This window comes from Monodon monoceros, unplaced genomic scaffold (genome assembly GCF_005190385.1).
Source record: "Monodon monoceros isolate NGI ecotype Baffin Bay Population unplaced genomic scaffold, NGI_Narwhal_1 Super_Scaffold_6, whole genome shotgun sequence".
NCBI lineage: Eukaryota > Metazoa > Chordata > Mammalia > Artiodactyla > Monodontidae > Monodon > Monodon monoceros.
Genome location: NW_021703783.1, coordinates 366,670 through 394,659, shown reverse-complemented (window position 1 = coordinate 394,659; position 27,990 = coordinate 366,670). Strand labels below are relative to the sequence as shown.

Below are 27,990 nucleotides of genomic sequence, written 5' to 3'. Positions count from 1 at the left end.
GGGTGGACCTGAGCCCGAAGGCCCCACAGCCCACATCTGGGCCGCGGAGGCTGGCCCGGCGCCTACCTGTCTCTGTCGCCCCCTCAACACGGAAGTGGCTGCACCAGTTGCCATCCGTCTGCAGCTCGTCGTCGTGGGCCGCGCGCACGGGCAGCTTGTGGCCCAGCATCTCCAGCTCCCGGCGGCAACGGGAGTGCGGGCAGCTCTGGAGGAAGCTGAACACCAGCAGGCTTGTGGTGCGCTCATCCTGGGGGCTGGCGCCATTGCTGACCTGAGAGGAGAGTCCTGTGGGAACATGGCCCCAGGCCGGGCAGCCGGGCCCGCGATGGCCTCCCTGGCCCGGGGCCTGGACTCCCTGCCAGTGGGCAGGGGCCAGTCGGCAGGGCCATGTACAGATGCTGAAAAGCTCCAATCCTGCAGAAGGTGACCCATCTGCCGGCGGCCAGCTGGTGCGCCCCGGGGAGGGCGGCCAGGCACGTATGTGTCTAGGTGCCATCCTGGCTCTGCACGCCTGTGCCGGGCCCTGCGTATCTTTCACCAGCCAGAGCCCACGCTCACTGGGAGTGCATCCAGCAGTTAGAAGCTCCTCCTCTTCCATCGCGTCCTTTGTGGGCCCAGGAGGGTGTTGTGCAAAAGCAGATTTTCAATACAGCCTGGGCAGTAGTGACCACAGGCAACACCTGCCTCTGGGCAGGCCTGGCTGACCTCAGGTAGATAAACCCCTGGCCAAGCCCACGAGCAGCACAGGGGAACCAGGAGGGCCACTGCACGTGGCAACAAGAAGGCAAGTGCAGAGCAGGACCAGGGGTGCTCAGGTCACCCCCAGACCTGGGATGAGAGGGCATCGTGAGAGGCTAGGACGCCGAGACCACCCAGATCAATACACACAAAACACACGGCCTGGGCTGGGAGAAGTCACGGGGAGAAAATGAAGGTGCAGGTAAAATTTACTTCTAAGTCCATAATGTTTTTCATTAGAAAATACTAGAAAAATATTGATAAGGAAAATCAGAAAACTTTGAGAGGACAGTTTTTAGAGGACAAATTGTTTTCAACGAAATGCATAAAATAAGGTGCTTATGTATTGCTATTCAGCCTTTACTTCTCCAGAATTACTCCTAAAAGGGGGAAAATGTATGTAAAAGCTCTACTCTACTGAATCTTTACAGTGAGGCCAGTGGCACAAGGCAGCTGAGAAACTCGGAAGAATGTGCTTCGTCTCTACCTCAGGAGACGTCCTGGTCAGGAGAGAAGAGGGGCTGAGGCAGGGCTGCGGTTGAACCGTGTCCCCCAGAGACAGGCCCAGGTGCTGGCCGCCAGGACCTGAGAGCAGGACCTTATTTGGAAATGGGGTCTTTGCAGATGTCACGTTAAGGCCAGGTCATCCTGGATCTGGGCCCTAATCCCATGACCCATGTCTTTACAAGAGAAAGGGGCAGGCTTACAGACACACACAGGGATGCCAGTGCAGACGGAGACTGGAGCTGGAGAGGCCAGAGCAGACTCCTCAGAGCCTCCAGAGGAACCAACCCTGCAACACCCTGATATCAGACTTGTGGCCTCCAGACACTTCAGGAAAATACCCAGCCGGTGGGGTTTCCCTGCTGCAGCCCCAGGGAACCAAACCAGACCGTCTTTTTCAAGAGGTTAGTAAACAGGGTCCAAAGTCTGGGTGTGCAGCAGTGGTTGCCACCAGCTACGCCAGGTCAGGTATCAAACCCAGATGCAGTGACCTCTGCCTTTCCCCCTGAAACACGAAGAACAGAAGTGGCCGGGCGAGAAGGAGAGCATCCGGTGTTAGAGGGCTCAGGCCCTGGAGCCAAGTGTTTAGTGCCATCCAGCTGGGAAGCGTGTGGACAGACTCCGTTCTGAGCATGTCAAGAACAGGCTGGCCTGGACTCCCACACAGGCAGCCGGTCCAGAAGACCAACAGCATTTAACACCAAGAACAAGCAGGGCTGGTGACAAGCCAAGGACGGACGAGTGACACAAGCTGAAATGGATGTCTCAGAAGGGGGAAGATGTGATAGTTGTTTATCCTTTTAGGTCACTGGAAAAAGTATGTCAAGAGAAATGATCAAGACTTAGGAAATCTTGCCAGACATAATACAGATTTCATCTATAGGAGGCAAAAATAACTTGTGCTATAAAATCAGTTCCTGTGCAGAGAAAACGATGGAAAGCTGTCCAATGTGTGTGATAAACTAGACTAATCCTGGTGTCCAAACCTGGAGAAAACAGCACCAAACAAACAGTAACAAAACAAACAAAAAAAATCAATCTCATTTTCTACATATCAAAAAAAAATCAAAGAATGCTACAGTATAGATGAACAGCGCCATACAAACAGTAAAAGAAAGACAAAAACCAAACCGAGCCATCATGCTCAGTGATATCAGCAGACACAAGAGGACACGCACTGCTCCATCCCTCTCATCTCCCTGAAGCATCAAATGCACAGAGAAAAGGGGGCGGCGGTGGCAGAGCGACGCGAGTGCTCTTAATGCCACTGTGCCGGACACTTAAAAAAGGTTAAAATGGGGACTTCCTTGGTGGCGCGGTGGTTAAGAATCCACCTGCCAATGCAGGGGACACGGGTTCAAGCCCTGGTCTGGGAATATCCCAAATGCCGTGGAGCAGCTAAGCCCGTGGGCCACAACTACTGAGCCTGCGCTCTAGAGCCCACGAGCCACAACTGCTGAGCCCGCGTGCTTCAGCTACTGAAGCCCGCGTGCCTAGAGCCCATGCGCCACAACAAGAGAAGCCCGCGCACTGCAATGAGAAGCCCATGCACCACAACGAAGACCCAGCACAGCCAATCAATCAATCAATCAATAAAAGGTTAAAATGGTAAATTTTACTGTAATTTTTAAAAAAACCTGGAAACAAAATCAAAGGGAAAAAAGAAAATCTATAGCAGGGTGAAATTTCTGACGGGGGAAGAGGAAGCTGCTGGATGTCTCACCATGAACCTGACTGTGGGGCACGCCTGTGTCTTGGTTTTCTCAGCTTGAAGGAAAGAAAGGGGAAAGCAAAGCCCTGGGAGTGTGTCTGCCCTTTCCCACTGAAGTCGTCAGGAGAAGCGGCACCTGGGCAGCGTCCGAAACCTCTTCTGCTCAAGTAGCTGACGTTTCTCCTGAGCTGCTAAGCTGGGAACCACACGGCTCCCAGGCCTGCAGAGGGTTGTTTGAGAAGCACACACCCAGCCCCCAGGCGCTGTCTGCTCAGAGATGCAGAAACCGGGCCAGGCTCGTGAACCACCTAGTAAGTCCTCAGGCCCGCGGCCGCCCCCATGGGGCTGGTGGGGACACGGAGGGCCCCGGGCTGGGCACCCGAAGATGCCACACTGCCTGGCAAAGGCAGGAAGGAGGTGAAGAAGAGCTTCTGCTGGGCCAGGCGCGACTTTCTCTTTTAAACTCGCTTAAAGCACAAGGCGCCATTTAAGCCCCATCCTGCTGAGGCAGGGGACTGGCCCACGCGACCCCGGCGACGCTATAGCTCTGAGCCTGTCCTGCACAGGAGCGGGCGGAAGCGGTGCGGGGACAAGGGGGTTTTCCGCCCTGTGCTCCCGAGAGCTGGGATCCGAGGCTCCGCCGCCCACACCCCCAGGACCACCGCCCATCTGACCTTCGAGTCCATGGCCCAGGCAGCGTCGTGGGCTCCAGCTCACAGGGGTGCGGGTCGGCAGCCTGGAAGAGGACACACACAGGGTGGGTGCAGGGCCCCTTGTAGGGCAGTTAACTGTCAAATTTGGAACTTCCATACGGTTCCTAAATACACAGGGGGTAAAAAGAGAACAACCAGCTCCTCTCCAGGGAGAAAGGGCAAGGCTTCCCCCACCACCACCTCGGGAGCGCGGGCGGGGCCCTTGGGGGCCTGCATCCCCAGGACCCAGGCCACCCACCGGGAGCGGATGAACCGACCCTGGGGCCGGGCAGGCTGCAAAGGACACAGATGAACGTGGAGGGACAGACAGGAAGCAGCAGGATGCTGGCCCGAGGGCCTCCACGGGCCTCTAGGGCAGGAGGCAGAGCTGCAGGACAATGTGCCACAGAGCAGGCCCCTGGGGGAAAGGCCGCAGAAGCCAACCCACGTCCACAGTCACAGCCTCGGCCTCCACCACGCCCTCTCAGGAACGAGCTTCCGAAAATCGGGGAGGCCGCCATCAAGGGGTAACTCACATAAAATCTGCCTTCCGCCTGGACCCGCCCTCCCCACTGTCCCCGCGGCCCTGATCCACTGTGCTCATTTCCCGCCTCAACAGATACTTCCACAAAATGTTTTAATGCCTTTACATAAGTGACCCTTGAACAACGCGGGGGTCAGTGGGCATAGAATATAGCTGTATCCGCGATCTGCATTCTCCAATTCAACCAACAACAGCCCGTGGAGCATTTACTAGTGGAAAACATCCCCACAGAAGGGGGGCCCATGCAGTTCAAACCTTTGTTGTTCGAAGGTCACCTGTGCATATATGTCTTTATAGCTCTCCCTCTATATGTAAGGATATAGAATGAGAGCAGAACACGGATGCTGACCCAGACGGGATGGATGCACAGGAGAAAGTGCCTCTGCAAGATGGCTGGGCCCCGGCGTTTTCCTCAGAAAGACAGTGGGTTTGGAGAAGGTGGATTTCCTTTTTTTCCTTCTGAAATGAACACTTACTAAAGATTTTATGTAACTGATTAATGGGGGAAACAAAGATGTTAAAACCACTCAGCACACAAGCACTCACGGCAGAGCACCTGTATTTCTACGGACAAATCACCTGCATCAGCTCCCGTGTTCTGCAGCTCACAGAGGCGTAAAATGGCTCAAAGACAAGAAAAGGGTGAGCTGGCCAGGATATCCAGGGTTTTTGCCCATTTCAAAGTCTTTCACAGATTTCCTGACAGTCTCCGGACTGGTAATGATCTCAAAGATTATTCTTTGACACACACAAACAGGGCGGGTCTCATAAGAATGTTAATTAACCAGCCATGCCTCCTAGGTTTCTTTTTCAAATTCAGATTAAACAACGACTAATGCCACAAGATCAGCTTCTGTGTGGAAATTCTCACCAGGAAGCTCAGGCTGGACTCTGCTACCCCGAGGGCGGGCAGGAGCGCCAGGCCAAGCAAGTTCACAGGCTCCACCTGTGGCCCCTCTAAATGTGTGCGGAGAAAAGGAAGCCCAGCCAGGGGAACAGGGGCCACGGATCCAGACACTTGCACGTGGCAGAGACTCAAATGCCGGCAGTGGGTGGGGAGCTTTGCAGAGGAGGCCGCGGGGGAAGCAGGGGGCCCGCTGGCCGTGGCTCCCTGTGCGATGGCGTCCTCTGTGTCGCCCCACGTTGGAGGCACAAACAGAAAGGAGAGAAGCTGTCGGGTATCAATCGAGTCCTGAAGTTATTTTTAGCTCCCTGGACTGTCCCAGAGAGCACTCTGACTTGACCTCCCAGGCTGGTGGTCACTGGGGCGGGGGCTGGGGGAAGGGGCCGGGCAGGCTGCTCTGCCATCGTCCACTCATATATTCAGTCCCAGCCTCTCTTACTCGGGTCCCCACTTATCTCAGATTCCCTGGCCTGCAGGAAGCAACCTTCCCACCACGGAGGGCGGGGACCCCAGGGCCAGACTGGCTTTCCTGGGGGGCTCTGTAGCCTTCACTCCCTACAGGCAGCTCAGTTCTGTGACAAGTGGCCTGTCACAGTCGATCACACAAGCATCATTCAGAAATAGGACGTTCTGAGGAAGGCTCTCAAGTTGTCCAATTATATTACATCCTGGTAAAAAGAACAAAGGACAGTAGGCAGTTTCTCACCAACTTATACACAGAATTACTGCTTGTTCTAGTAACTCTGCTTCCGGGTACGTGCACACCTATCCTCCTGGCTGCGTCACTCACAACAGCACAGGTGGTGACAACGCCACATCCACTGATGGGTGAGTGGGTGGACGCAGTGTGTCCATCCCGCGGTGAGTCTCGTTCAGCCTCAGAGAGGAGGTTATGGCACCTGCTGCACAGGGAAGAGCTTGAGGGCACTGAGCTGAGTGACACGAGCCAGACGCACAAGGGCAGCTGCTTCTCTGCTGGAAAGTGGACTGTTGGCCCGGGGCAGGGAGATGCGAGGGTCCTGGAGAGGACGGGGGTGGTGGCATCTCAGTGCGGGGGACATTCGGAAGTGGTTACAGTGGAAAAGTTTATGTATATTTAACCCACACACAACAAAGAAGGAGATGCTGGCACCTGCGACAATGTGGAGGAACCCTGAGGATGTTACACCGAACAAAACAAGCCAGACGCAGAAGGACACACACCGTCTTGCCCCACTTACATGAGAAGTTGTGCCTGTTTTCTAGAGAATTATTAATTCCTATTAACGCCACTGAGCTGTACACTTAAACTGATTGAAACGGTAAAATTTTAATCTATCTTACCACAATAAAGTTTGAAAGAAAACACCACCCCCAGAGTCGTCTTTTTGAACCTATGCAAATAGCGGTACCATCACACAAAATGAGGAAACTTAGCAAGAATTCTCTCAGGAAGAACTAGTTGTCATTTCCGTCTACCAGGTTTTTATGGGTTACAGACAGTTGAAGAAAGAGAAAGTTTCGTGTGTCTAGAAAACAGAAATGGAAACGTCAGCAATATTCCGAGCAAACCACCAGTTTCCCACCTTGGTCTGTGGGTCCCAGCAGCTGCGCCCACGCCGTCTGCACCCAGAAGAGCCTGGAAACCCTGACCTGCACCCGGGCGAAGCTCTAAGTTGTTGAAACCAGGAGAACACAAACGCCTGTTTGTGAAGTTTCACTAGTTCAAAGTACCTAATAGTACCAGTCCTTTCCACAAGTCTCTGATTCCGTCCTTCTTTGCTGAGGACACACACGCAAAGCCCCAACTCATCCCCAGAGGGCGCAGGTTGCCGGGGGTGATTCATGTGTTTCTCTAACTGACAACATCAGAAAGGAAGGGGTCAGATTCTCCTTTGGGGTACAGTACGTTAAAAAACGTGATCAGGGCTTCCCTGGTGGCGCAGTGGTTGAGAGTCCACCTGCCGATGCAGGGGACGCAGGTTCGTGCCCCGGTCCGGGAAGATCCCACATGCCGCGGAGCGGTTGGGCCCGTGAGCCACGGCCACTGAGCCTGCGCGTCTGGAGCCTGTGCTCCGCAACGGGAGAGGCCACAGCAGTGAGAGGCCCGCGTACCGCAAAAAAAAAAAACAGAACAAAAAAAGACCGTGATCAGTGTTTCCCCTGAGAATAAAGGCGTCCCCATATAGCACACAGCTTCTGAAACATTTAAATGAGTAACGGTTTCCTGTAAACATAACCAAAGCAGCCTCACAACAGTAACACTTCAGCCAAATCTGATTAATTGTATAATCGCTCTCTTTATAAGTATAAGGTAAACGGCCTGTGGGATTCTCCAGGGGCACTCTGGGAAGTCTCAATAATAGTTTTAGGTGTAAAAGATATCCTGAAAACATTTTTTTTTTCTAAATTCAGGGTCCAACCTTTGGAAGCTCTGTCAGAGTCCACTTGGGCACTTAAGATGGGGTCACGGATGCCTGAGAAACAGGACATGGTTATCAATGAACGAAACTAAGAAAACCTTAAGCTCCTCATAAGTGATCAACCTTTGTTCTTTGTGGGGCTGTTTTTCCCCTTAAAACATAAAGCATCAAAAATTATTGTTTTGGGGACTTCCCTGGCGCTCCAATGGTTAGGACGCCGTGCTTCCACTGCAGGGGGTGTGGGTTTGATCCCTGGTCGGGGAACTAACGTTCCACAAGCTCCGCGGTGGGGCCAAAAATAAACAATTAAAAACAAAACAAAACAAAAAAAACTCGTTTTGACAGTAAAGGAGGCAAGACCACCAAAACAAGGAAACTTTGCTAAAACTGTGAGATTTCACAGCTTCTTCTCAGACTCAGACATTTAAGAGATTTACAAAAACATGAAACAATGTTCTCACTAAAAACATTGTTTTGTAAAATACAGTATTTTAAAAAAATATTCGTTAAGCAACAGGCATTGATATTTTCAAACAAATCAACAATATTTGAAAATTTTCTCCAGTCTTACTTTCTCACACAGAAAATAGATAAAAACCACTTAATCAAAAGCTTTTCAGGGTCCTCAGTAATTTTTACTTTTGAGGGGGGGTGTGAAGACCCCCTTTCCTTGAAAATAAAAGCACATATACAACAGTTTTTCTCTGTCATCCATTTTAATTAAGACTCAACCCAAGTGACTGACCTTCCTTCACAGAAAACCAGGTGCCCGGGTGTCACACAACTCAGACGCCATCTCCAGCAGCACACGTGCCCTGGCCGTCCCCACAGTGCAGACACGCTGAGCGACACCAGCCAGAGGTGAAGCCTCTGCTGAGGACACTGAAAACACTCGAACTTACACCTGGGACCCAACGCTTCGGTATCCTGTCTTACTTAGAAATTACCTAAGTAGACAGTGATTGCCACCATTAACTCAATTTAATGTGCGTCCAAGCTGCACCCTGGAATACTGTTAAAGTAAAAACAATGTCAGAATTCTATTCAACTTAGTTGAAAACAAATTTACATTTCTCTTAACTTTAAACATCATGTAAGAGTAATATTAGCTGATTTGATAAGTAAACCTGTAGAAGTTCGGGGGGAAACCAATTACAGTAAAATGTATTGTATCAACGTTATATTGATATATTGATTATTACATGTAATCAATATTAAGTATAATACTGATAAATCAGAGAAAAGACACAGCTTTTTAAAACCCCAAATTATTAATTTATCCTCATTTGCCAAAGATTTATCTTAATTATGTGAACCTGCATTCTTTTTTGTGATACAGTTGATGTATAGGTTACAGGTGTACAACATAGTGATTCACAATTTTTAAAGGTTATACTCCATTTATAGTTATTATAAAATATTGGCTGTATTCCCTGTGGTGTACAATATTATCCTTGTAGCTTATTTATTTTATACATAGTAGTTTGTACCTCTTAATCCCCTCCCCATCTTGCTCCTCCCCCTTCCCTCTCCCACTGGTAGCTACTGGTTTGTTCTCTGTACCTGTGAGTCTGTTTGTAAACCTGTATTCTTAAAACGTTTCCGAGTTTGGACTTCCTTGGTGGCGCAGTGGTTAAGAATCCGCCTGCCAATGCAGGGGACACGGGTTCAAGCCCTGGTATGGGAAGATCCCACATGCCGCGGACCAACTAAGCCCATGCGCCACAACTACTGAGCCTGCGCTCTAGAGCCCGTGAGCCACGACTACTGAGCCCACGTGCCACAACTACTGAGCCCGTGTGCCACAACTACTGAGCCCGCGTGCCACAACTACTGAAGCTCGCGCTCCGCAACAAGAGAAGCCACCGCAATGAGAAGCCCGCGCACCATAACGAAGAGTAGCCCCCTCTCACCGCAACTAGAGAAAGTCCGCGCACAGCAACGAAGACCCAACGCAGCCAAAAATAAATAAATAAATAAAATTTGAGTTTCTTTCTGAGCATTTTAAATTTTTTTAAAGTCTAATGAGTTTAAATTATTAGAAACGAGATTTCCAGATTTTCTGGAAATTTTAGAAATATTTATATAAGCATTTATTTAGGTCCACAAGCCAATGAGAACAGAGTTCCTCCAATCTGAGACACTTTACAACCTAACTGCCTAATGATGAGAAAACGTTTTGCACATTTACACACCAAGAGGCCAAGGCCTTGCTGAATTACAGACCCACAGGGCACACGGCGTCGGTCCCACAACTTCAGGGCCAGGTCAAGAGTAAACACAGAAACACCAAGGCTCACGGGTCCGGATGTCAAGGAGTGGTTCTCCGTGGTGGCACAAAACAGGGAGGGTGGGAGGGAGGGAGACGCAAGAGGGAAGAGATATGGGAACATATGTATATGTATAACTGATTCACTTTGTTATGAAGCAGAAACTAACACACCATTGTAAAGCAATTATACTCCAATAAAGGTGTAAAAAAATAAATAAAATAAAAATTCTGAACTGAGCTCAAAAGAGACCAAGGACGCAAACCACCGTCTGACCACCCAGATTCTCTGTCCTCTCCCGCTCAACACAGAGTAGACCTCTGACACCTGCCCACAAGGACCACAGTCAGCAAAGGCACCAAAGGAGTAACTGGTGCACATGTGCAAACGCAAAACGCAGCAAAACACAGGACAGAGGGAGCCATTCCACTGGCCCTGAGACGTGGCCTCTGGGGGCTGAGACCCACCGGCACGCTTCCAGGGACGGCTCCAAAACTGCCAGCCAAAGAAAAGGGAGAAACCACGACTTTCATACAAATACAAAACAATAAAATGAACACATGTCCAAGATTTTAATTATTAGCTCATTAATTAATAAGGGAACCAGTAAGATAGATGATACAACCAGTTTCTAGATAACGTGGATTTCTAAGGCGCCCGCCAGGTCTGCTGAGGTCACGTAGACAGTCCTTCCCCCGAAGCGGGTGAAGAGGGTCAACGCAGAGCCACAGGAGGCCCAGGCCAGTGTCCACGTGGGCCCCTTCTGACGATTCGTGGCGGGTTGGGAGCTGCCACTCACCCAGAACACAGTGTGACCTCACTTCCAGCCCCTTGCCACCTGGATTCGCCAGGACAGAAGCTGGAGTGTGGACGCTGGTCTGTCTCTCTGGCTCCTCTGCACCGAGCTCTCCGTCCCTCAGGCCTCCCCAGACGCTGGGCACATCCTCAGAAACCCCAGTGATTGCTCTGCTCCTCAGCCCTCCCCTCCATCCCACAGACCTGGGAACCACTGGCTTTCAATCCTGGCTGCACACACTGGGAGCAACTGAGAGACTTTAAGATACTGATATGACATGACCTTACATATGGGAAAGCCCAAGGAATCCACTAAAACACCCCTGGCAGTAATAAATGAGTTCACCAGCGCTGCAGGACACAATCTCTGCAAGATCTGTTGTACTTCTACATGCCCGCAATAAACAACCCAAATATGAAACTGAGAAACAGAGCAGCATCAAGAGAAATGAGATACTTCGGAATACACTGCACAGAAGATGTGTAAGACTTGTACAGCGAAAACTACGAACATCGTGGAAGGAAAGTAAAGATCTAAATAAATGGAATATTTCCTGTCCATGGACTGGAAGATGTATTCCATTCCGCCAGTGGGAGCCCCCCGCAGACACCCACGGACTCAACACAATTACCCTCAGGCTCCCAGCTGGCTTTTCCGCAGAAAGTGACAAATGGCTCCTGTTTCATGAGGAAATGCAAGGGGCACAGAATAGCCAAAGTCAAAAAGAACAAAACTGGCGGGACTCACGCTCCCCAACTTCACAACTTATGACTGAGCTACAGTAACTGAGACAATGTGGTACTGGCAAAGGATAACCTCACAGATCAATGGACCAGAAATGACAGCCCGTAAATAAACCCTAATATTTATGGTTCATCGACCTCTGACAAAGGGGCCAAGACAGGGTAAAGAACAGGCTTTTCAGCAAGCGGTGCTGGGACAGCTGGTATCACAGGGGCGAAAGCATGAATTTGGGCCCCTACCTCATATCATATACAAAAACTAACTCAAAACATGTCATAGGCCTAAATATAAGAGCTAAAACCATTTAAAAAAAAAAAACTCTTAGAAGAGAACAAAGGAATAAAACTTTATGACCTGGGGAGAGGCAGTGATTTCTTAGATATGACACCAAAAGAACAAGTTATACTAGAAAAAAAAAGATAAACTGGACTTCTTGAAAATTAAAAACCTTTGTGCTTCAAAGGAAACGATCAGTGAAAACACAACGCACAGAACGGGAAAAAATGCTTGCGAATCATTTACCAGACAAGGGACGTGTACCCAGAATATACAAAGAATTCTTGTTAACAACAATAAAAAGACAACCCAGTTAAAAATTGGGCAAAAGATTTTAATAGGATCCAAAGATATACAAATGGTCAACAGGCATATGAAAAGACGCTCGACATCATTAACCACTACAGAAATGCTAATCAAAACCAAAATGAGAGGGGAATTCCCTGGCGGTCGGTCCAGTGGTTAGGACTCTGCACTCTCACTGCTGAGGGCTCAGGTTCAGTCCCTGGTTGGGGAACTAAGCTCCCCACAAGCCACATGTGCGGCGCGGCCCCCAAAAAAAGAAAGAAAGGAAAAAAACCCACAGTGAGATACCCCTTCACACCCACGAGGATGGCTAGAACCAAAAGGAGAATAGCAAGTGGTAGCGAGGATGTGGAGAGGCCGGGAGCCTCATACCGTGCAGGTGGGAATGTAAGATAGCGCAGCCACTTTGGAAAACAGTTCTGCATCTCTTCAGAATGCTAAACAGAGGTATCACAAGACCCAGCAATTCCACTCCTAGGCATGCATATATACAAGAGAAATGAAGACACACGTCCACACAGAAACTTGTACACGAATGTTCATCGTGACATTATTCGAGGTAGCAAAAAGCCGAATGCCTATCAACTGGTGAATGGATAAGGAAAATGCAGTATATTCATAAAATGGAATATTTATTTGGCCATAAAAGGGAATGAAATTTGAAACCCTGGATGAACTCTGAAACATTATGCTGAATGAAAACAATCTAGTCAAAAGAAACCACAGATTGTATGACTCCATTTATATGAACTTCCCAGAACAGGCAACTCCATAGAGAAAGAAGTAGACAAGGGTCACCTGGGGCTGTGGGGATAAGGGGACTGGGGGTGATTAATAATGTGCGTGGTTTCTCTGGGGGCTGCTGAGATGCTCTAAAATTAGATTGTGGTGATGGCTGCACAGCTCTGAGAGTAAACTGGAAACCACTTTAAATGGGCAGATTTTATGGTATGTGAAATATCTCAATAAAGAGGTTTAAAAAAAAAAGCAGCCCAAGGGAGGGTGGAATAAAGAGGGGGAGCCACCTCGTCACACAAGCCCCAGAAGTGAAACCCACCCCCCAGTGCAAAAAGCCTCCGAGTCCCAGTGTCCTCGTCCACCGCCGCCCGACCTGCGCAGGCCCTGGCCGAGAGGTGTGTGCACACAGGGTGCAGCAAGACGGCCCGCAGGGGCCGGTGTGCCGGGGGCTGCTCCAGAGCGTCGAGGTGGGCCTCTGTCCCAACCACCCCCCTTGCCTTGGAGCCAGGGAGAAGAAAAGGGATGTCCCACAGCCCTCCTGGTGACCCGGACCCCTGGCCCCGGAAGAGCCCTCCGCCACGCGTGGTAGCCCCGCTCCCGGCCGCCACACCCTTCCACCGCGGCAGAAGGTCCCCGGGACCCACGGCACTCCTGTGCCTGAAGGTGACCAGCCCCTCTCCACCCTGCGCTGTGACCCGGAGGGAACTCTTTCCTCCCCGCCCGCGATGACAGGACACTGAGGGAAGGCGATAACTGCAAACGAGCCACTTCCTCATTGTCCCAGTGGTGGCTTCTAGAACCCTGGACACAAATACACAAAAGCCAACCGAGAACTCAATCTGCAGCAGAAGTGGTTGCTCTGTGGTTCACCTAGATGATCACGTCTGCTGTTCACTGGAAACTTCCCCATTCAGCCCATCACAGGCAGGAAGAGGAGGGAGGGAGAGGAAGGAGGGAAAGGACCGGGTCGGGCACTGCGGAAAAGGTCCGGAGAGGGTCCACGGCACCGCCCCACGCTTCCCCCAGCCCCCAAGGCTGCCCGCAGGGAGGGGTCTGCGGAAAGGCCAGGCCCTCCCCACCACCACCCCGGGTCTAACAGGTGCAGGGGAGCAGGGCTGGGACATGGGGCGGCGGCCGGGAACCCAGGCAGCGCAGCCCCGCAGGGAGAGCCGGGGCTCTGGGGCGGCAGGGCACTCAAGCGTCTTGTCTCGGATCAGTATCCGTCCAGACACAAAGCTCTGCCCGCGTGTCCCGCCCAGTGAGCTCCGCGGGTGCTTCGGGCGAGCACACGCGTGACCCCCGGGGGCCCAGGTGCTGCTGTCAGATCCTGTGTAAGGGAGGCCCAGCGGGGTGGGGGCCACTCCGGGCCTCCACTCCCTCCACAGCCCCCACCTGACATCCGGCCACCAGAGGCGCAGCCACAGAAGCACCTGCCACAGTTCTGGAGCGAGGCTTCTCAGGGCCGACAGTCCAGACGCGGCGTCCCGGGCACCGGCGCACGACGCGTGCTCCTCCATCGGAGCACAGGCCCCACCCCTCCCCCGCCACAGGCAGGCGGCCGCAGCGCCAGGCCGGTCCCCCTCCCCCTTGCCCTGGGTGCCGGGGCTTCCGGGCAGGCCGCTCGCATCTGCAGTAAGTGGGACCTCCAGTCCTGGGTCTGCGAAGGCCCGGGAGTGGGGACCCTCCCCCAGCACTCCCGCACTGCTGGCAAGCTCCTATCCACCCCTCAGAGTCCACCTCGGATGGCCTGACCTCCTCAGACAAGACTTACAGGACCCAGCCCCTGTTCCGGCAGCTCTCTGCTCCAAAGCCTGCATCCAGGTGTCCCGACGTCGCCATTCCCACCACACAGCACCCTGTCCCGCGGAGCCTTCTCTGGGCCCAGCCCAGAGAAGTCCGTTCTTGGACCCCAGCGTTAAGGCTGCCCCTGTGCGCTGCGCTCCTCCCTCGCGTTAGGAGTCCAGAAGCCGCCCCGCGGGCCGCCCCATCCTCTTCCCCGCGGTGCCTTCCTAGAGCCAGCTCAACCCTTGCAGCCGGAGGGCTCCTCCCACCCTCCCCCAGCTCGAGCGCAGACCCTCTTCCAGGGACAGTCACCCGTGGCTCCCGGCGGGCTCAGGGTTTGCCCGGAGATGGCAGGGACCCGGGCCCAGGAGAGCCCCCAGCCCGACCTGCCTGCGTCCCGACGGGTGGGATGGGACTGGGAACCACGTGCCCCTGCTGAGGCCGCCGACGCAGGCCTGGGCAGCAGACAGACCCACAGGAGGGGCATGGCCGCGGCGGAGTCGCCCGAAAGGGTCTCAGGGGTGAGGCCCCCTCAGTGAAGACCACCCCCTCCCCCGTGAGAGCCATCCCACCCCGGCAGCGCAGCGTGTCCCGCTCGCTGGATGAAAGAAACGCGCCCCACGCCCCGCCTGCTGGCTGAGGGTCTCGGAACTCTCGGGGTTTCCGGTCACTAAGTCACTCAACAACCCACTTCCGCCGCCCGCAGCGTGTTCAGGGCAGCGCGAGCCGGGGAGGCGCCAGGGCCCGCACCCGCGTCTGCCTCACGCGGAGGGAGCAGCGGGACGGAGCGCGCGGGCGCAGGGAGGGGACGACCCAGGGGCGGAGGGCACTGGGACTGGGGACGCCGGGCGGTACTCACCTCCCACGGCGGCGGCAGGCGGCGAGACGGCTGCGCACAGGGCTCGGGCGGGAAAAAGCCGACATTCCGGGGGCGGAGCGCGCAGCCGCCGCAAGCCCACTTCCTGTAGCTCCCGCCCCGCCCCGACAAGGCTCCGCCCCCTCACTGCCGGCCACGGCCGCCCCGCCCCGGCCACGCCCCCACCCCATCATTTCCTCAACCTTGCTGCGGCCCCGCCCCTTCCCGGCCGCACCCCGACAAGGCTCCGCCCCAGGCCCACCTCCAGGCCCCGCCCCTCGCCAGGTCCCTGGAGGCCGCGCGCGGAGAAGCAGGAACAGAGGCCTCCAGGGACCAGGGCAGTCGCTACACGCGAACTCAGGAATAGAAACCGAATTTTAAAAAGAAGAAAAAAGACCGGAAAGAAATATAACCAGAAACCATGGGCTGGTTACAGTGAAATGATAAAATCGCAGGATTTTCTACTTTTTTGTACTTTCCAATTTTTCTTAAATAACTGTGGCACCAATTTTACAGTGAATAAAACCTATGTAATAGGGACTTCACTGGTGGCGCAGTGGTTAAGAATCCGCCTGCCAGTGCAGGGAATACGGGTTCGAGCCGTAGTCCGGGAAGATCCCACATGCCGCGGAGCAGCTAAGCCCGTGCACCACAACTACTGAGCCTGCGTTCTAGAGCCCGCACGCCACAACTACTGAAGCCCGCGTGCCTAGAGCCTGTGCTCTGCAACAAGAGAAGCCACCGCAATGAGAAGCCCGTGCACTGCAACAAAGAGTAGCCTCCGCTCCGCAACTAGAGAAAAGCCCACGTGTAGCAACGAAGACCCAACACAGCCAAAAATAAATTAATTAAAAAAAAAAAACCTATGTAATAAAGATCACATAATGGGAACTGGGAACCACGTGCCCCTGCAGAGGCCACTGAGGGAACACTTTTTAAATCTAGGCAGTGTTATCTGTGTCCCAACTTGATTTCTTTATCAGAGCTGCATATCCAAGTGATAAAAGTATTAAACAGCAAGTACTTTTAAATGGGGCTCCTGGCAGTCAAAACAAGAGAGAGAGTGAGGGACTGATTTCACAGCCCTGCAAGGAAAGGATGGAGCTGCCAATTTCCACTGCAAGAGTCCAACTTCGTCTCACACCTAACTTTAAGTGAAAGTTTTGGCTTTTATGTGCAGCTCTGAAGGAAGTATGAACAGGGACAATCTAGAAAATCTGAACGAGAGCAGGTTCATCCCAACAGACACATGACTGGTGTGAAGGGACAACAGGACCAGCCACCCATCAGGGGTCCCAGCTCATCACTCTCTCCCTGCAATGGCCAGGGACAGAACTCCTCACCTGGCTGCTGAGGCCGCCTGCATAAGCCATCAGCCCCCGCCCCCCCCGCACCCACACTCTGGAGCCGTAAGTTCATCTCTAGGACCACAAATGCGTTGCCAGTACCCTATGTGGACCAGCCAGGCCAAATCATGCTGCCTAAAAGCTGCTCCCAGGCTCTCACTGTGGTCTTGTCAGGAGGAGTTTAACTTCAAACCAATGCATCGAGCCAGTAATCCTTCCAGCCTCAGCACCACCCAACTCTCCTCTTACTCTCACAGCTTCTGACCGCTAAACTTGGGTGATGGATGACATGCGTCTCTGCCTTTTTACACAGGCCTCTGACTGTGATTTCACTTTCCACATCACAGCCTCCTGGGCCATGAAGGGCTGCTGTGGCTCTGGCAGCAACACCATGTTCCCCAGATGGCAGTCACAGTAGTCCTGCTGTGAACACTGTCCTGCCAACCTTTTTGTAGATGCGTGTCCTCACTCCTTTTCAGTCTCATACCTAGGAGTGGGGCTGCTGGGGCATAGTGCTGGGGAATGTTTAATTTTATCAGAAACTGTCGGTTTTCCAGAGTGGCTGTGCCGTTCCGCACTCCCGCCAGCCGTGTCCAAGCATCCCGGCAGCTCCCACCTGCGCAGGGTCCAAGCTGCCCCTCCTCCCGTCAGGGCAGCTGCCTCCTAACCGCTCTCTCCCTGCCACCTTGGCTCCAGTATCCTCCCTCCTGCTGTAAAATGTCAGGGGTTAAAAAAAAAAAAAAATGTCAGGTGTTGTTACCCCACTCTTGAAAACCCTCTTGGGTTTCCTGGGGCCTTTTCAATAGCCCACGAAGTCCTCCGTGCTCTGCACCCTCTCTGCTCGAATCCCGCCACTGTCCCTGCACTTCCCTGGGCCTGGCTCCATTCTGTCCAGCACGTTTCACCTGAAATATGACGTAATTGTGTGTGTGTGTTGGAAGGTGTTCCCTCCCTGGAATGTCACTCTCTCGCCGCGGTACCCAGGGGCACTCAGCGTGGAATGAACATGTGAACAGGAGGTGGGTGCCGCACTGAAGGCTGAGCAGGGTGCTACAAGGGCGAGTGGCCAGCGGGACTGGGTCGTCTAAGAAGGTGACATCTAAACTAGCAGCTGAAAGCCAGAAAGGGACCAGATGTGGCGAGAGGGGAAGGGCATTCTGCACGCAGGGGACGTCGCTGTGCGGAGTGGGTGACACGGGAGGGAGGGAGGCTAGGTGAGCAGTGGGATCTCATCCTGAACACTGTGCCAGCCACTGCCCATTAGGCCAGGTGGGACCCACACCAGTAGGCCCCCCAAGGTCCCTTCTCCCCGATCCAGCCCCCAGTTCTAATTTGCAGCTTCTGCTATGCTGTGGACTTTATAATCCATCCATGTGTTAAAAATGAGAAAATAAATACATAGATAGACAAACAGAATGATGGTCTCGGCAATGAAAACAGAACACAAAACCCAGTGCGTTTTGTTTTTTTGTTTTGGCCGCACTGCACGGTACCTTATTTCCCCGACCAGGGATCGAACCCACGACCCCTACATTGGAAGCACTGAGTCAACCACTGGACCACCAGGGAAGTCCTGCAGTGCGGTTCTGACTGAGAGGTGTAGCCAGCTAAGCAGAGCCAGAGCCTGACCTCGGTTCTACTTTTTCCTGAGGTTTCTCACTGCTGCTTCTGGCTGCTGGCCGCTCCTACAGTGACCCCTATCATGGTGATGGGAACACTGGACAGCTACATGCAAAAGGATGAAACTGGACCACTGTCTTACCCCACACACAAATATCAACTCAAAATGGATTAAAGACTTGAATGTAAGACCTGAAACCAGAAAACTCCTAGAAGAAAACATAGGCAGTAAGCTCTTTGACATCAATCTTTGCAATCATTTTTTTTGGTTTCACACCAAAAGCAAAGGCAACAAAAGCAAAAATAAACAAGTGGGACTACATCAAATTTAAAAGGAAACCATTAACAAAATAAAAAGGCCATCTATGGAATGGGAGAAGATATTTGCAAATCATACATCTGATAAGGGATTAATATACAAAATATATAAAAGGGACTTCCCTGGTGGTCCAGTGGTTAAGACTCCACACTTCCAATGGAGCCTGGGTTCCATCCCTGGTTGAGGAACTAAGATCCCACATGCTATGCGGAGCTGCCAAAAAAAAAAAAAAAAAAAAAAATATATATATATATATATATATATACACACACAAACTCACACCACTCAACAGCAAAAACAAGCAAAAAAATTGATTAGAAAAATGGGCAGAGGAACTTGGACATTTCTCCAAAGAAGACATACAAATGGCCAACAGGCACATGAAAAGAAGCTAAGTATCACTAATCACCAGGGAAATACAGATCAAAACCACAGTGAGATCACCCACACCTGCTAGAATGGCTATTATCAAAAAGTAAGAAATAACAAGTGTTGGTGGTGAGGGTGTGGACAAAAGGGAACCCTTGTGCACTGTTGGTGAGAATGTAAACTGGTGCAGCCACTATGGAGAACAGTATGGGGGTTCCTCAAAAAGTTAAAAATAGAACTACTATATGATCTAGCAATTCTGCTTCTGGGTATTTATCCAAAAAATGAAATCACTATCTTGAAGAGACACCTGCATCCTCCTGTTCACTGCAGTATTATTCACCATGGCCAAGACATGGAAACAACCGAAGTGTCCATTGGCTGATGAATGGATAAAGAAGATGTGAGCCACATGTGTGGTGTGTGTGTGTGTGTATCTATAAATGGAATACTGTTCAGCCACAAATAGGAGTTCCTGCTCTTTGCAAGAATGTGGATGGACCTTGAGGGCATTATGGCTTAGTGAAATAAGTCAGAGAAAAACAAATACTGTATGATCTCATATGTGGAATCTAAAAACAAAAACAAAACCTGGGGACTTCCCTGGTGGTGCAGTGCTTAAGAATCCACCTGCCAATGCTGGGGACACGGGTTTGAGCTCTGGTCCGGGAAGATCCCACATGCCGCGGAGCAACTAAGCCTGTATATCACAACTACTGAGCCTGCGCTCTAGAGCCCACGAGCCACGACTACTGAGCCTGCGTGCTGCAAGTACTGAGTCCGCCTGCCTAGAGCCCATGCTCCACAACAAAGAGTAGCCCCCGCTCTGCAACTAGAGAAAGCTGCACGCAGCAACGAAGACCCTACACAGCCAAAGAGAGAGAGAGAGAGAGAGAGAGAGAGAGAGAGAGAGGAAGGAAGAAAAACGGACACAGAGAGCAGATTCGTGGCTCCCAGAGACAGGGACAGGGAGTGGGTGAAATGGGTGAAGGGGGTCGAAAGGTACAGACTTCCAGTTATAAAATAAATGTGTCCTGGGAATGAAATGTTCAGCATGGTGACTGTAGTTAACACTGCTGTGTCATGTATGTGGAAGTTGCTGAGAGAGTAGATCTTAAAAGTTCTCACTGCAGGAAAAAACTATGTGAGGTGATGGATGTTAAGACCTACTGGCGTCTGATCTGTAATGTGTACAAACACCAAGCCATGATGTGGGCAGCCGGGAGCCAGAGGTCTGCGTGTGCGAGGTGGTCCGGGCAGAGGGAGCTGGGCTCTAAAGGGGCAGGAAGGGGAAGAAGGGGGCACAGGGATGTGCCGCCGCCCTCCTCCTGAGCTGCCTGCACCGCGGGGCCTGTGTGGGGCTGGACCAGCCAGGGGCCCTGGAGCCTGCAGGGCTGAGGCCAGGGCTCCGAGGGGACTCCCACAGTCGCTGCTGCTTCGACGGGCACCTGTCCCCTCAAGCTGAGGAGGTGAGGCCTCTGACTTCCCCAAGACAAATCCCTTCGGGATGGGGGCTCTGGGCGGCAGCTAGGCTCACACTCCACCTCCCACAGCACCCCCGCCCCAGCCTTCTCTAGGGGTCAGGGTTCCACGGCCGCAGACGCCACTTCTTCCCTCCTGGCGCCCAGCTGCCTCAGGATTTGTGGGGTCCAGCCTTCCTCCATCCCGTCACCAGGATGCAGACTGACAGCCAGTTCGCGAGGGCTGACATCTCACATCCCGAGGGCTGTGGGTCCCAGGCGTGCAGTGGGAATCGGGCCGCGGGGCCATGGGCCCTCCCCGCTCTAGACCAAGAGCCAGACCAGCAGAGGCCGGGAGAGCTCTTTCCAGCACCCAGGCCCCTCCAAGCTCCTCCTCTGTGCTCCCCGCCCGCCCCACAGAACCCAGTGGGTCGCGGTGCATTCAGAGGGGTCAGTCTGGGAGGCCAGGGAGGCCCAGTAACTTGCTTGGAGGCTGCGAGAGGTTGGCTGACGTGTAGGGAGGGCCACCCCAGCCCTGGAGAAAGGTCTGGCCCTGGGCGGGGGTGGACCAGCTCCCAACCTTCAAGGAGCTTTCCCACCAAGACAGAGCCGAGGCTCTGGACCTCGAAGGACAGGTAGAGAGGTGAGTACCGCCCGGGGCCCCCAGTCCCCACGCCCTCCGCCCCTGGGCCGCCCCCTCTCTGCCTCCGCGTGCTCCGTCCCGCTGCTCCCTCTGCCTGAGGCAGACGCGGGTGCGGGCCGAGGCGCCTCCCCGGCTCGCGCTGCCCGGGACACACTGCAGGCGGAGGAAGCGGGTTGTTGAGTGACTTAGTGACCGGAAACCCCGAGAGGTCCGAGACCCTCAGCCAGCAGGGGCAGCGTGTGTGCACGTGTGCACCCCGGGCACTCTCTCCACGTCTGTCCTGGTAACAGGGGCCTTCTCCACTGCCCCGCTGAAGTCCAAGCTGCAAGGCCACCTCAGAGAGGGGACATGGGCGTTGGTCTGCCACAAAACGCTCCCTGCCAAGCCCGGCAGCCCCGGCCCCTGGGCACCGCACTGGAGGTCTCTGTGCGCTGTGGGTGCTGGCCCACCCGAGGATGCTTCCTCCCTCCCCGCCGAGCCGCACTCGGGGAGTCTTCCGGGCAATACAACAGCCGGTTCTGTCCTTCCCATTTCCCACTCTGGGACCGTGGGGATCAGGGTTCAGGAGGGATTTTGGAGCCACGGACATGGGTTCTTGGACGAATGGTGGCAGCTGCAGGGCAGCCTTCCCTCAGTTGTCTGCCTGAAGCCACCATCACCTTCTACCACGTGGGTGCCTGTGAACCACAGCCAAACCCTGCCTGTCTCCATCTCTGATCAAGGGTCCCCTCTGAGGAACAAAAGGGGGTCAGCACAGATGGCACCAGCCCCACTGCCCCCACCAGGCACAGTCCCTGACCCAGACTTCCTTTGAGGAATCGAGGGCCACGCTGCTTCTGTTTTTCTACCCGATGCGCACGTGGTGCCGGAGGCTCTGGGAATCAGCTGGCCCGGCACTAACCCCGCCCGCTGCCACCCCAGAGGGAAGCCCTGTGCCTTTGGGATTAGCTCCACGGTGACAGAGGCCAGCCACACGCCCCGCAGCCAGCGCACGAGGAGGGCACCGGGGCCGCAACATCAGGGATCCCAAGACCCTGTGCTCTGAATGTACCTGGGGAGGTGGATACATCTCATCGACTTAGGCCTGCAGGCTGCAGAGCCCACAGCACCGGGCTGCCAGGGCCTCGGGGTCACCCTGACGAGGAGACCACTTCACAGAACGCGCATCTCTCCGGGAGGGTCCTGGCGCTGCTTTGGAGGGCGGCCTCGTACACCCAGGTGTTACACACACTTTCTCAATGGGTGTCAGCAGGTGGCCAGACCAGGACAACATGGACAAAAATAAAGTCGGCTGAGAAAGCACAAAGGTTGTATTCCTCAAACCCATACACACACTGACAGGTGCCACCATGTATGGACACCAACCCACCAAAGAGCGTGCCCTGGCTCATGCCAAGAATACCCTCTGTACTTGTTTTAAAAACTTTTATTGCGCATAAAATGGCCCATTCCCCTTTGTAGATCAGTTGTTACCACCTTTAAATTTTTCTTTAAACTCTCTCCACTTTCTGCCCCACTGAAAAAATTCTGCTCTTTGAAAAGATAGTGGATAGTCTATCACTGCTGGTCAGAGCAGCTGGAGGACAGCTCCCGGGGCAAAGGCCAGAAGATGCCATCTGAGCAGGACTGGACCCTCAGGTGGAGCCGCTGGTGGCCTCGGACTGAGGCGAGGTGCGCTGCCGCCCTGGCCCTGCTGGAGCTGAACCCGGCTCTCCCTGCAAGGGCCTCGGGCTTGGGCCTGCTCACGCCGTGGCATTTCAGAGAGAGATTTCCTGTTGCCCTGCCTTCAAGGGGACTTGACAGGAGCTGAGTGCATTTCCAGAGCTGGGAAACACTGCATGCAGCCCGTCAGCAGGGCACTACAACAACCTGCAAACTAGTGGTTATAAAATGGGAGCTTTCAGAAAAAGTGCTCAACTAGAACCTGAAGTCGCAGCCCTGCGGGAGGGAGTGGGGGAGCATTTCCGAGCTTCTCTGCAGCCTCCAGGCCGTCCTCGTTCCTGCAGGCACGGTGTGCTTCCGCAGGGGCGGGTGTCATGTCCCTCCTGGCCACTCTGTAAACTTGTCCTCGTCCTGGGTGGGCAGAAGCTCGAGGGACGGGCCTGGCAGTTGCGGTGCACCGGGGCGGTGGGTAGGAAGGGTAGGCAAAGGCCACACAGGCGATGAATCCTGTCCCAAGCCCAATTTTATTGGAAGGCTGGGATTTAAGGATGGGATCTAGAACACCCTCCGCTCCCCCTTCTAAGAAACGAGAATAGAAATGGAGGCTCTACCTCATCAAGCAAGAGGTGAAGGTCAGAGCCGCGAGGGCTGGAGCAGCACGTGCCCTGGATTCCAGACGGCAGCTTTGGGACAGACTGAAGAAGAAGACAGTTCTTTGCTCCTTTGCAGTGAGAATGACTCTGTTCAAGTTGAGGCACGATGTGGTTCCCCAGGGACGCCCCAAGGTCGGTGTGGACGCCCCCTGTCCTGCCCTGAGGGCTCTCTTCCCTGCACGCAGTCCCGCTCCACCAGGAGTCGGCTGGAGGGCCTCGGGACTGGCCTGGCACTGCCCTCGCTCCTCTGCGGGCGAGCACGGCCCCTGCAGAGTCTAGCAGTGGCTCTGCAGGCTGGGCACTGCAGGCCTCTGGCTGAGCCACGGCACGAGCTGGCTCCATGGTGCTTCCTGTCCAGTGCCTCCCCACGAAGAGGTGCTGGGCTGGAGCTGGGCCGGAGCTCATGTGTGTGTGTGGGGGGCCCCAACTGGAGTCCCCCAGTGTGCTGTCACTGCAGCTCCAGCTGGCTGGATCTGGGCCTCGCTGAGCAGGGTCCCACGCGCTGGTGCAGCCGGCCTAAAACTTTCTTTAATAAATGTGCTGTGGCAGGTGAGATCTCGGCACCAAAATGGAGGAAAAATGGGTTCTGCAGAGCCAGGATTCCAACAGGGAGGCCAAGAGGCATCTGTGCCTCATGGCGTGGCCTCCAGCAGCTCAAATGCGTCCTTGACAAGCGAGCGGTGTAGACACGGACGCCCGGGGCCGGGCACAGGAGGACGGGCGCTGCACGCCGGGCCCACACGGGGGTCTTGCTGACCTGAGGGTTCAGGTCAGCCCCACGATGAAACAGTAATGAATGGAGTGACAGCGCGGTCAGCTGTGACCCACCTCCACACCCCTACCCAGGTGCCAAGCAATCAGTGTCCTGGTAAAGATATAAAAGTGAAGTTGCTTCTTTTCAAGTATTAAAAAAATAAGTTAATTGACAAAGAGGCCACGCCTCCCAGGCTGTCAGCTTCGTTCGGGGCAAACCCAGGAACGAGGCGAGGCCTCCCACCCGCCACGAGGAGCCCGTGACAAGGCCGCAGGCCTGTGGTGGGGCCAGAAGAGGGTCTCTGCCCGACCCTGAAGTCAGTATCTTCCAGTGTTGTGAATTAAAAGCAAATGCAGCAGCCTCAGGCCTCAGGCCACAGCCAGGAGAGGCCTGGAGTGTGGCACTGGGCCGCGGGGTGGGCCTCCTCAGCCCTGGATGAAGTCTGAGCTGGCCCCCTGAGCCTGGGGATCGGGGCGGAGCCGCGTCCCTCCGACCAGGCGTCCCCCCAGGATCCGCGTTCCCCGTCTCCGAAGCAGGAGGGCAGGGAGGCTTCTTCGAGGAGGCTGCGCTACTGGACCACCGTCTTCACTGGGGCTCCCACAGCTCGGCGCTTGACTGCTTCTCAGAGCCACGAGGAGGTCTGAGTGCAAACTCCCAGGAGGCAGCAGGCCCACTCCGACCTCGGATCTGGGTGGTCTGGGAGCAGCCAGCCCGGGTCGGACGGTGCACAGACCAGCCAGGGCCGGGCGGCGCTCAGGACCAGTTCAGGCTGAAGCCCTTGGACAGCATGGCGGCCTCCAGGTCCTTGTCCTCCTCCTTCTCCCGGAGCCGCTGCTCCTCCAGCAGGGCCACCAGGGCGTCTCTCTGCTCCACCACCTCCAGCATCTCGTTCAGGATCCTCTTCTCCTCCGACAGCTCCTCCTCTGTCTTCAGGTGATCTGGGCAGAACCAAACACGTGAGTCCCCAGTGCCAGAGGCAGTGGCCCGCACCTGCCTCCCCGCCCCTCCTACCTTCCATGGCCATCCGCTCGCGGAGCTCCTGCTGCAGCCGGCTCTGCCGGTCCTCCAGCTCCAGCTCCCGGGCGCTGGGGTTTCCGGGGATTTGGGGGGAAAACGAGCCAGTGACTGGTGGGGGGTGGCACAGTTCCGCACCCCCTAAACTGGGAGGGGGCTGCGCTCCTGCTGCGACGGGCCCTGCGCCCACGTCCCACCTCGGCTCCCCCAGACCCGAGGCCACTCACAAGATCATGAGCTCCGACTCATAGCGCACCACGGCGTTCTTCTCCTGCACCAGCTTGAACCACTCCTGCATCAGCTTGGGGTCGTCCTTTTTGCCCATGCCTGCCGAGAGAGGGCGTGTCGGGCAGGCCGTGCCGCTGTCCCCAGCCCGGACGCGGCAACGGGGCAAGTGTGCAGAGAGCCCAGCAGGGCGCTGCCTGACGCTCCTGGGCCAGGCCCAGTCTGCCTTCGGGCACGAGGACGCCCACCCCCAAGGGTCCCCAGCCTGCACCTTCCTCTGTCCCTCCGGCCGGCCTCACGCCCCAGCCACTGGAGGCAGCTCGCCTGGATCTCTCCTGCTCGGCCGCTTGCTTTCTCTTGGCATGTTTTCGGTGCTCTGCCCTCCTTTTTTCTCTTTTTCATTCATCTAGCACGTATTTGGTACTTACTAGGTACTAGGTCTGCTCTGAGGCCAGTCTAATGAAGAGGCAAATGGAGATTAAAAGGGTACTCGGCCCTCCTTTCCGGGGACACTCACTACGGCACCTCCACAGGGTCACTGCCCCGAGGCCTCCTCGTTTCCGATACCCTGACCAGGGAGGTGCCTCTCAACTTGCGGCTTCCTGACAGATGCTGCCGCGACCCCTGCATGGCAGACGCAGTACGTCCCTGGGAGATGTGCGGACTCTCACCAGGGCAGGGAGACCGCAGGCTCCCCCCAAGCCCCTGCTCTGATCCAAGCCCAGCAGCAGCTTCTGGGACTGGTGCACCCTACTCAGCTGACACCCGTCTCCACCAGGAGCGGCCTGGCCCCCTCGGGCTCAGCCGCCGCAGGAGGGAAGGAAGACCTTTCCAAGGAGCCACACCCCACGGAGGGGACACAAGGAAGCCCACGGCCGTAGTGGGTCCTGTCCAGACGCAGAAGCCAGACTGCGGTGGCTCTTCGCTGTTTTCAGATTACAGGCCACTCGACAGTCTCAGGAAACCTGGGGACTCTCTTCCTGGAAAACTGCACGTGAACACATCCAATATCTCTGCCAAGGACTCCAGGTGTTCATGGGCCCCACAAGTCCACCCACGGCTGGGCTAAGAGGCCGGGACGGGGAGGTCTCTCCAAGTGCCTCTGCTTTACGGGTCACTGGTCAGAAGTCCTCTCCCAGTAAAACCAAGCCCAGGAACACACGGGGTGGCTCTCAGGGACCCCGACCTCCCACCACACGCGAGGGCAGGGGCCGCGTCTGCACTGCGTTGTCCTGGGTCCTGGCCGCTGCGGAGTGCGTGCTGGGCACCAGGGCCAGAGCACTCCCGACCGCCCGGTAGTCCCCATCCAGCTCCGCACGTTCCTTCCTGAGCGGCTCTGCACAGGGCACCCGCGGGGCGTACGGGGAGCACGGGGCCCAGGGCAGGTAAGCTCTCTGGGCGCCAGGATGCCTCCTAAAGCGCTCGAGCCAGCTCCGGAGGGACGGCCGAGGTGGACGCAGCTGGTGGTGGTCAGCGGTGAGCGAGCGCCGGGGAGAGCAGAGGAAGGTTAGCGGGTTAGCCGTGGTCACACTCCCCGGCCCCGCCCGCATGCCTTGTCAACGACAATCACCACCACAAGGGACTGCAAACCAGACAAACTTAAAACACACACACTCAGCAAGACACAGGGCAGAGAAGTCTGCTTTTAGTGGTTTGGAAGGAACTGGGGCATCTGTGCAGAACAGTCTTTGTAAGGACAGTATTCCTCGACGTCACCAGCACACATCACTGCCACACGGGGCAGGGCTCCTCACCCGCGTCCTGGTCCCTCTATCTGCGGGACTGGAGGCTGAAAGGCCCGACCACGAGTGGTGGCCTGGAACCGTGGATGCCTGCAGCCTGAGGCCCCCAGACCTGGACCTGCTCCCTGCCTGCACCCGCCCCCCAGCCCCCCGAGACAGTCGAAGGGATACTGTACCTTGTAAGGGACTGCCACATACTCAGGGGGTTTGTAACAGGGCTGCCAGGTACCAGAAGAAGAAGGAGAAAGAGCTGGGTTTCCGGTCCCTGTTTGACTAGTGTTGCTACGGCCCCCCGAGAGGCGGTGGGGAGAAGGTTGGGGTTTACTTTACCTTCCTGGACACAGCAAGGGCAGAAGGAGAGAGGTCTACGTCGTGGAGTCCCGCCACTGGGCTCAACTTCAAAAAGGGCCAAACAAGGAGGACGAGGCGAGACGGACAGAGAGGAGGGGGAGGTGGAAGTGGAGGGGGAGGGAGAGGAGAAGTGAGAACAAGCAGAGGACAGAAAGCAAACGAAGTGAGAAAGGAACAACAGGAGGAAAAGAAAAAATACAAGAAATGGAAAAGCAGAAGCGAGGGAAACACGTCTACAAATGAATTCAGTCCTGTATCCAGCACAGAGACTGAGCAGGAACAGCCCCGGGCCTGGGGAGGGCGGGCTCCCTCCTCCTGTGGTCCTGCCGGGAGGGCGGGAGAGCTGGGGATGACAATCTGGGGGCCTTTTGGGTTTGGGGATCCCTCCGTGAAAACATCCAAAGTGCCAGCAGGCCTGCCCGCTGCCGTGGAACAGCCAGGCCTGAGTGAGAGTTCTCAGATGTTACCACGTGGGTGAATCTAAGGGCTGGGGGGCTCTCTGGGCACTGAACCCATAGAGGAGCTCCCCGCCACGGAGGCAGCGCCCAGTCTTTGATGGGCCTCCAGGG

General features: G+C 55.0%; 2 protein-coding genes across 15 annotated transcripts in view; both read right to left on the bottom strand.

Moving 5' to 3' along the window:
• BID (BH3 interacting domain death agonist) overlaps nucleotides 1–23,452 on the bottom strand; it is a 28,005-nt gene extending 4,553 nt beyond the window's left edge. The window contains exons 1-3 of one of the 4 annotated variants that reach the window (XM_029205088.1): nucleotides 23,294–23,452; nucleotides 3,628–3,689; nucleotides 67–271 (exon numbers count right to left, since the gene is read on the bottom strand). In XM_029205088.1, coding sequence (XP_029060921.1) covers nucleotides 67–271; nucleotides 3,628–3,639 — 217 coding nt within the window. In that variant the 5' untranslated portion in view covers nucleotides 3,640–3,689; nucleotides 23,294–23,452. Of the gene's footprint in view, nucleotides 1–66; nucleotides 2,633–3,627; nucleotides 3,690–14,396; nucleotides 15,350–23,293 lie in introns of those variants that run through there. The other 3 variants (XM_029205087.1, XM_029205089.1, XM_029205086.1) reach the window with 3 other exon arrangements.
• The window catches only part of MICAL3 (microtubule associated monooxygenase, calponin and LIM domain containing 3), a 175,138-nt gene continuing 169,579 nt past the window's right edge, over nucleotides 22,432–27,990 (bottom strand). For 10 of the 11 annotated variants that reach the window (XM_029205072.1, XM_029205071.1, XM_029205070.1 and 7 more), the window contains 3 exons: nucleotides 25,331–25,430; nucleotides 25,101–25,174; nucleotides 22,432–25,027 (listed from right to left, as the gene is read on the bottom strand). In XM_029205072.1, the coding sequence (XP_029060905.1) occupies nucleotides 24,843–25,027; nucleotides 25,101–25,174; nucleotides 25,331–25,430 (359 nt within the window). In that variant the 3' untranslated portion in view covers nucleotides 22,432–24,842. Of the gene's footprint in view, nucleotides 25,028–25,100; nucleotides 25,175–25,330; nucleotides 25,431–27,400; nucleotides 27,467–27,990 lie in introns of all 11 variants that reach the window. The other variant, XM_029205085.1, reaches the window with a different exon arrangement.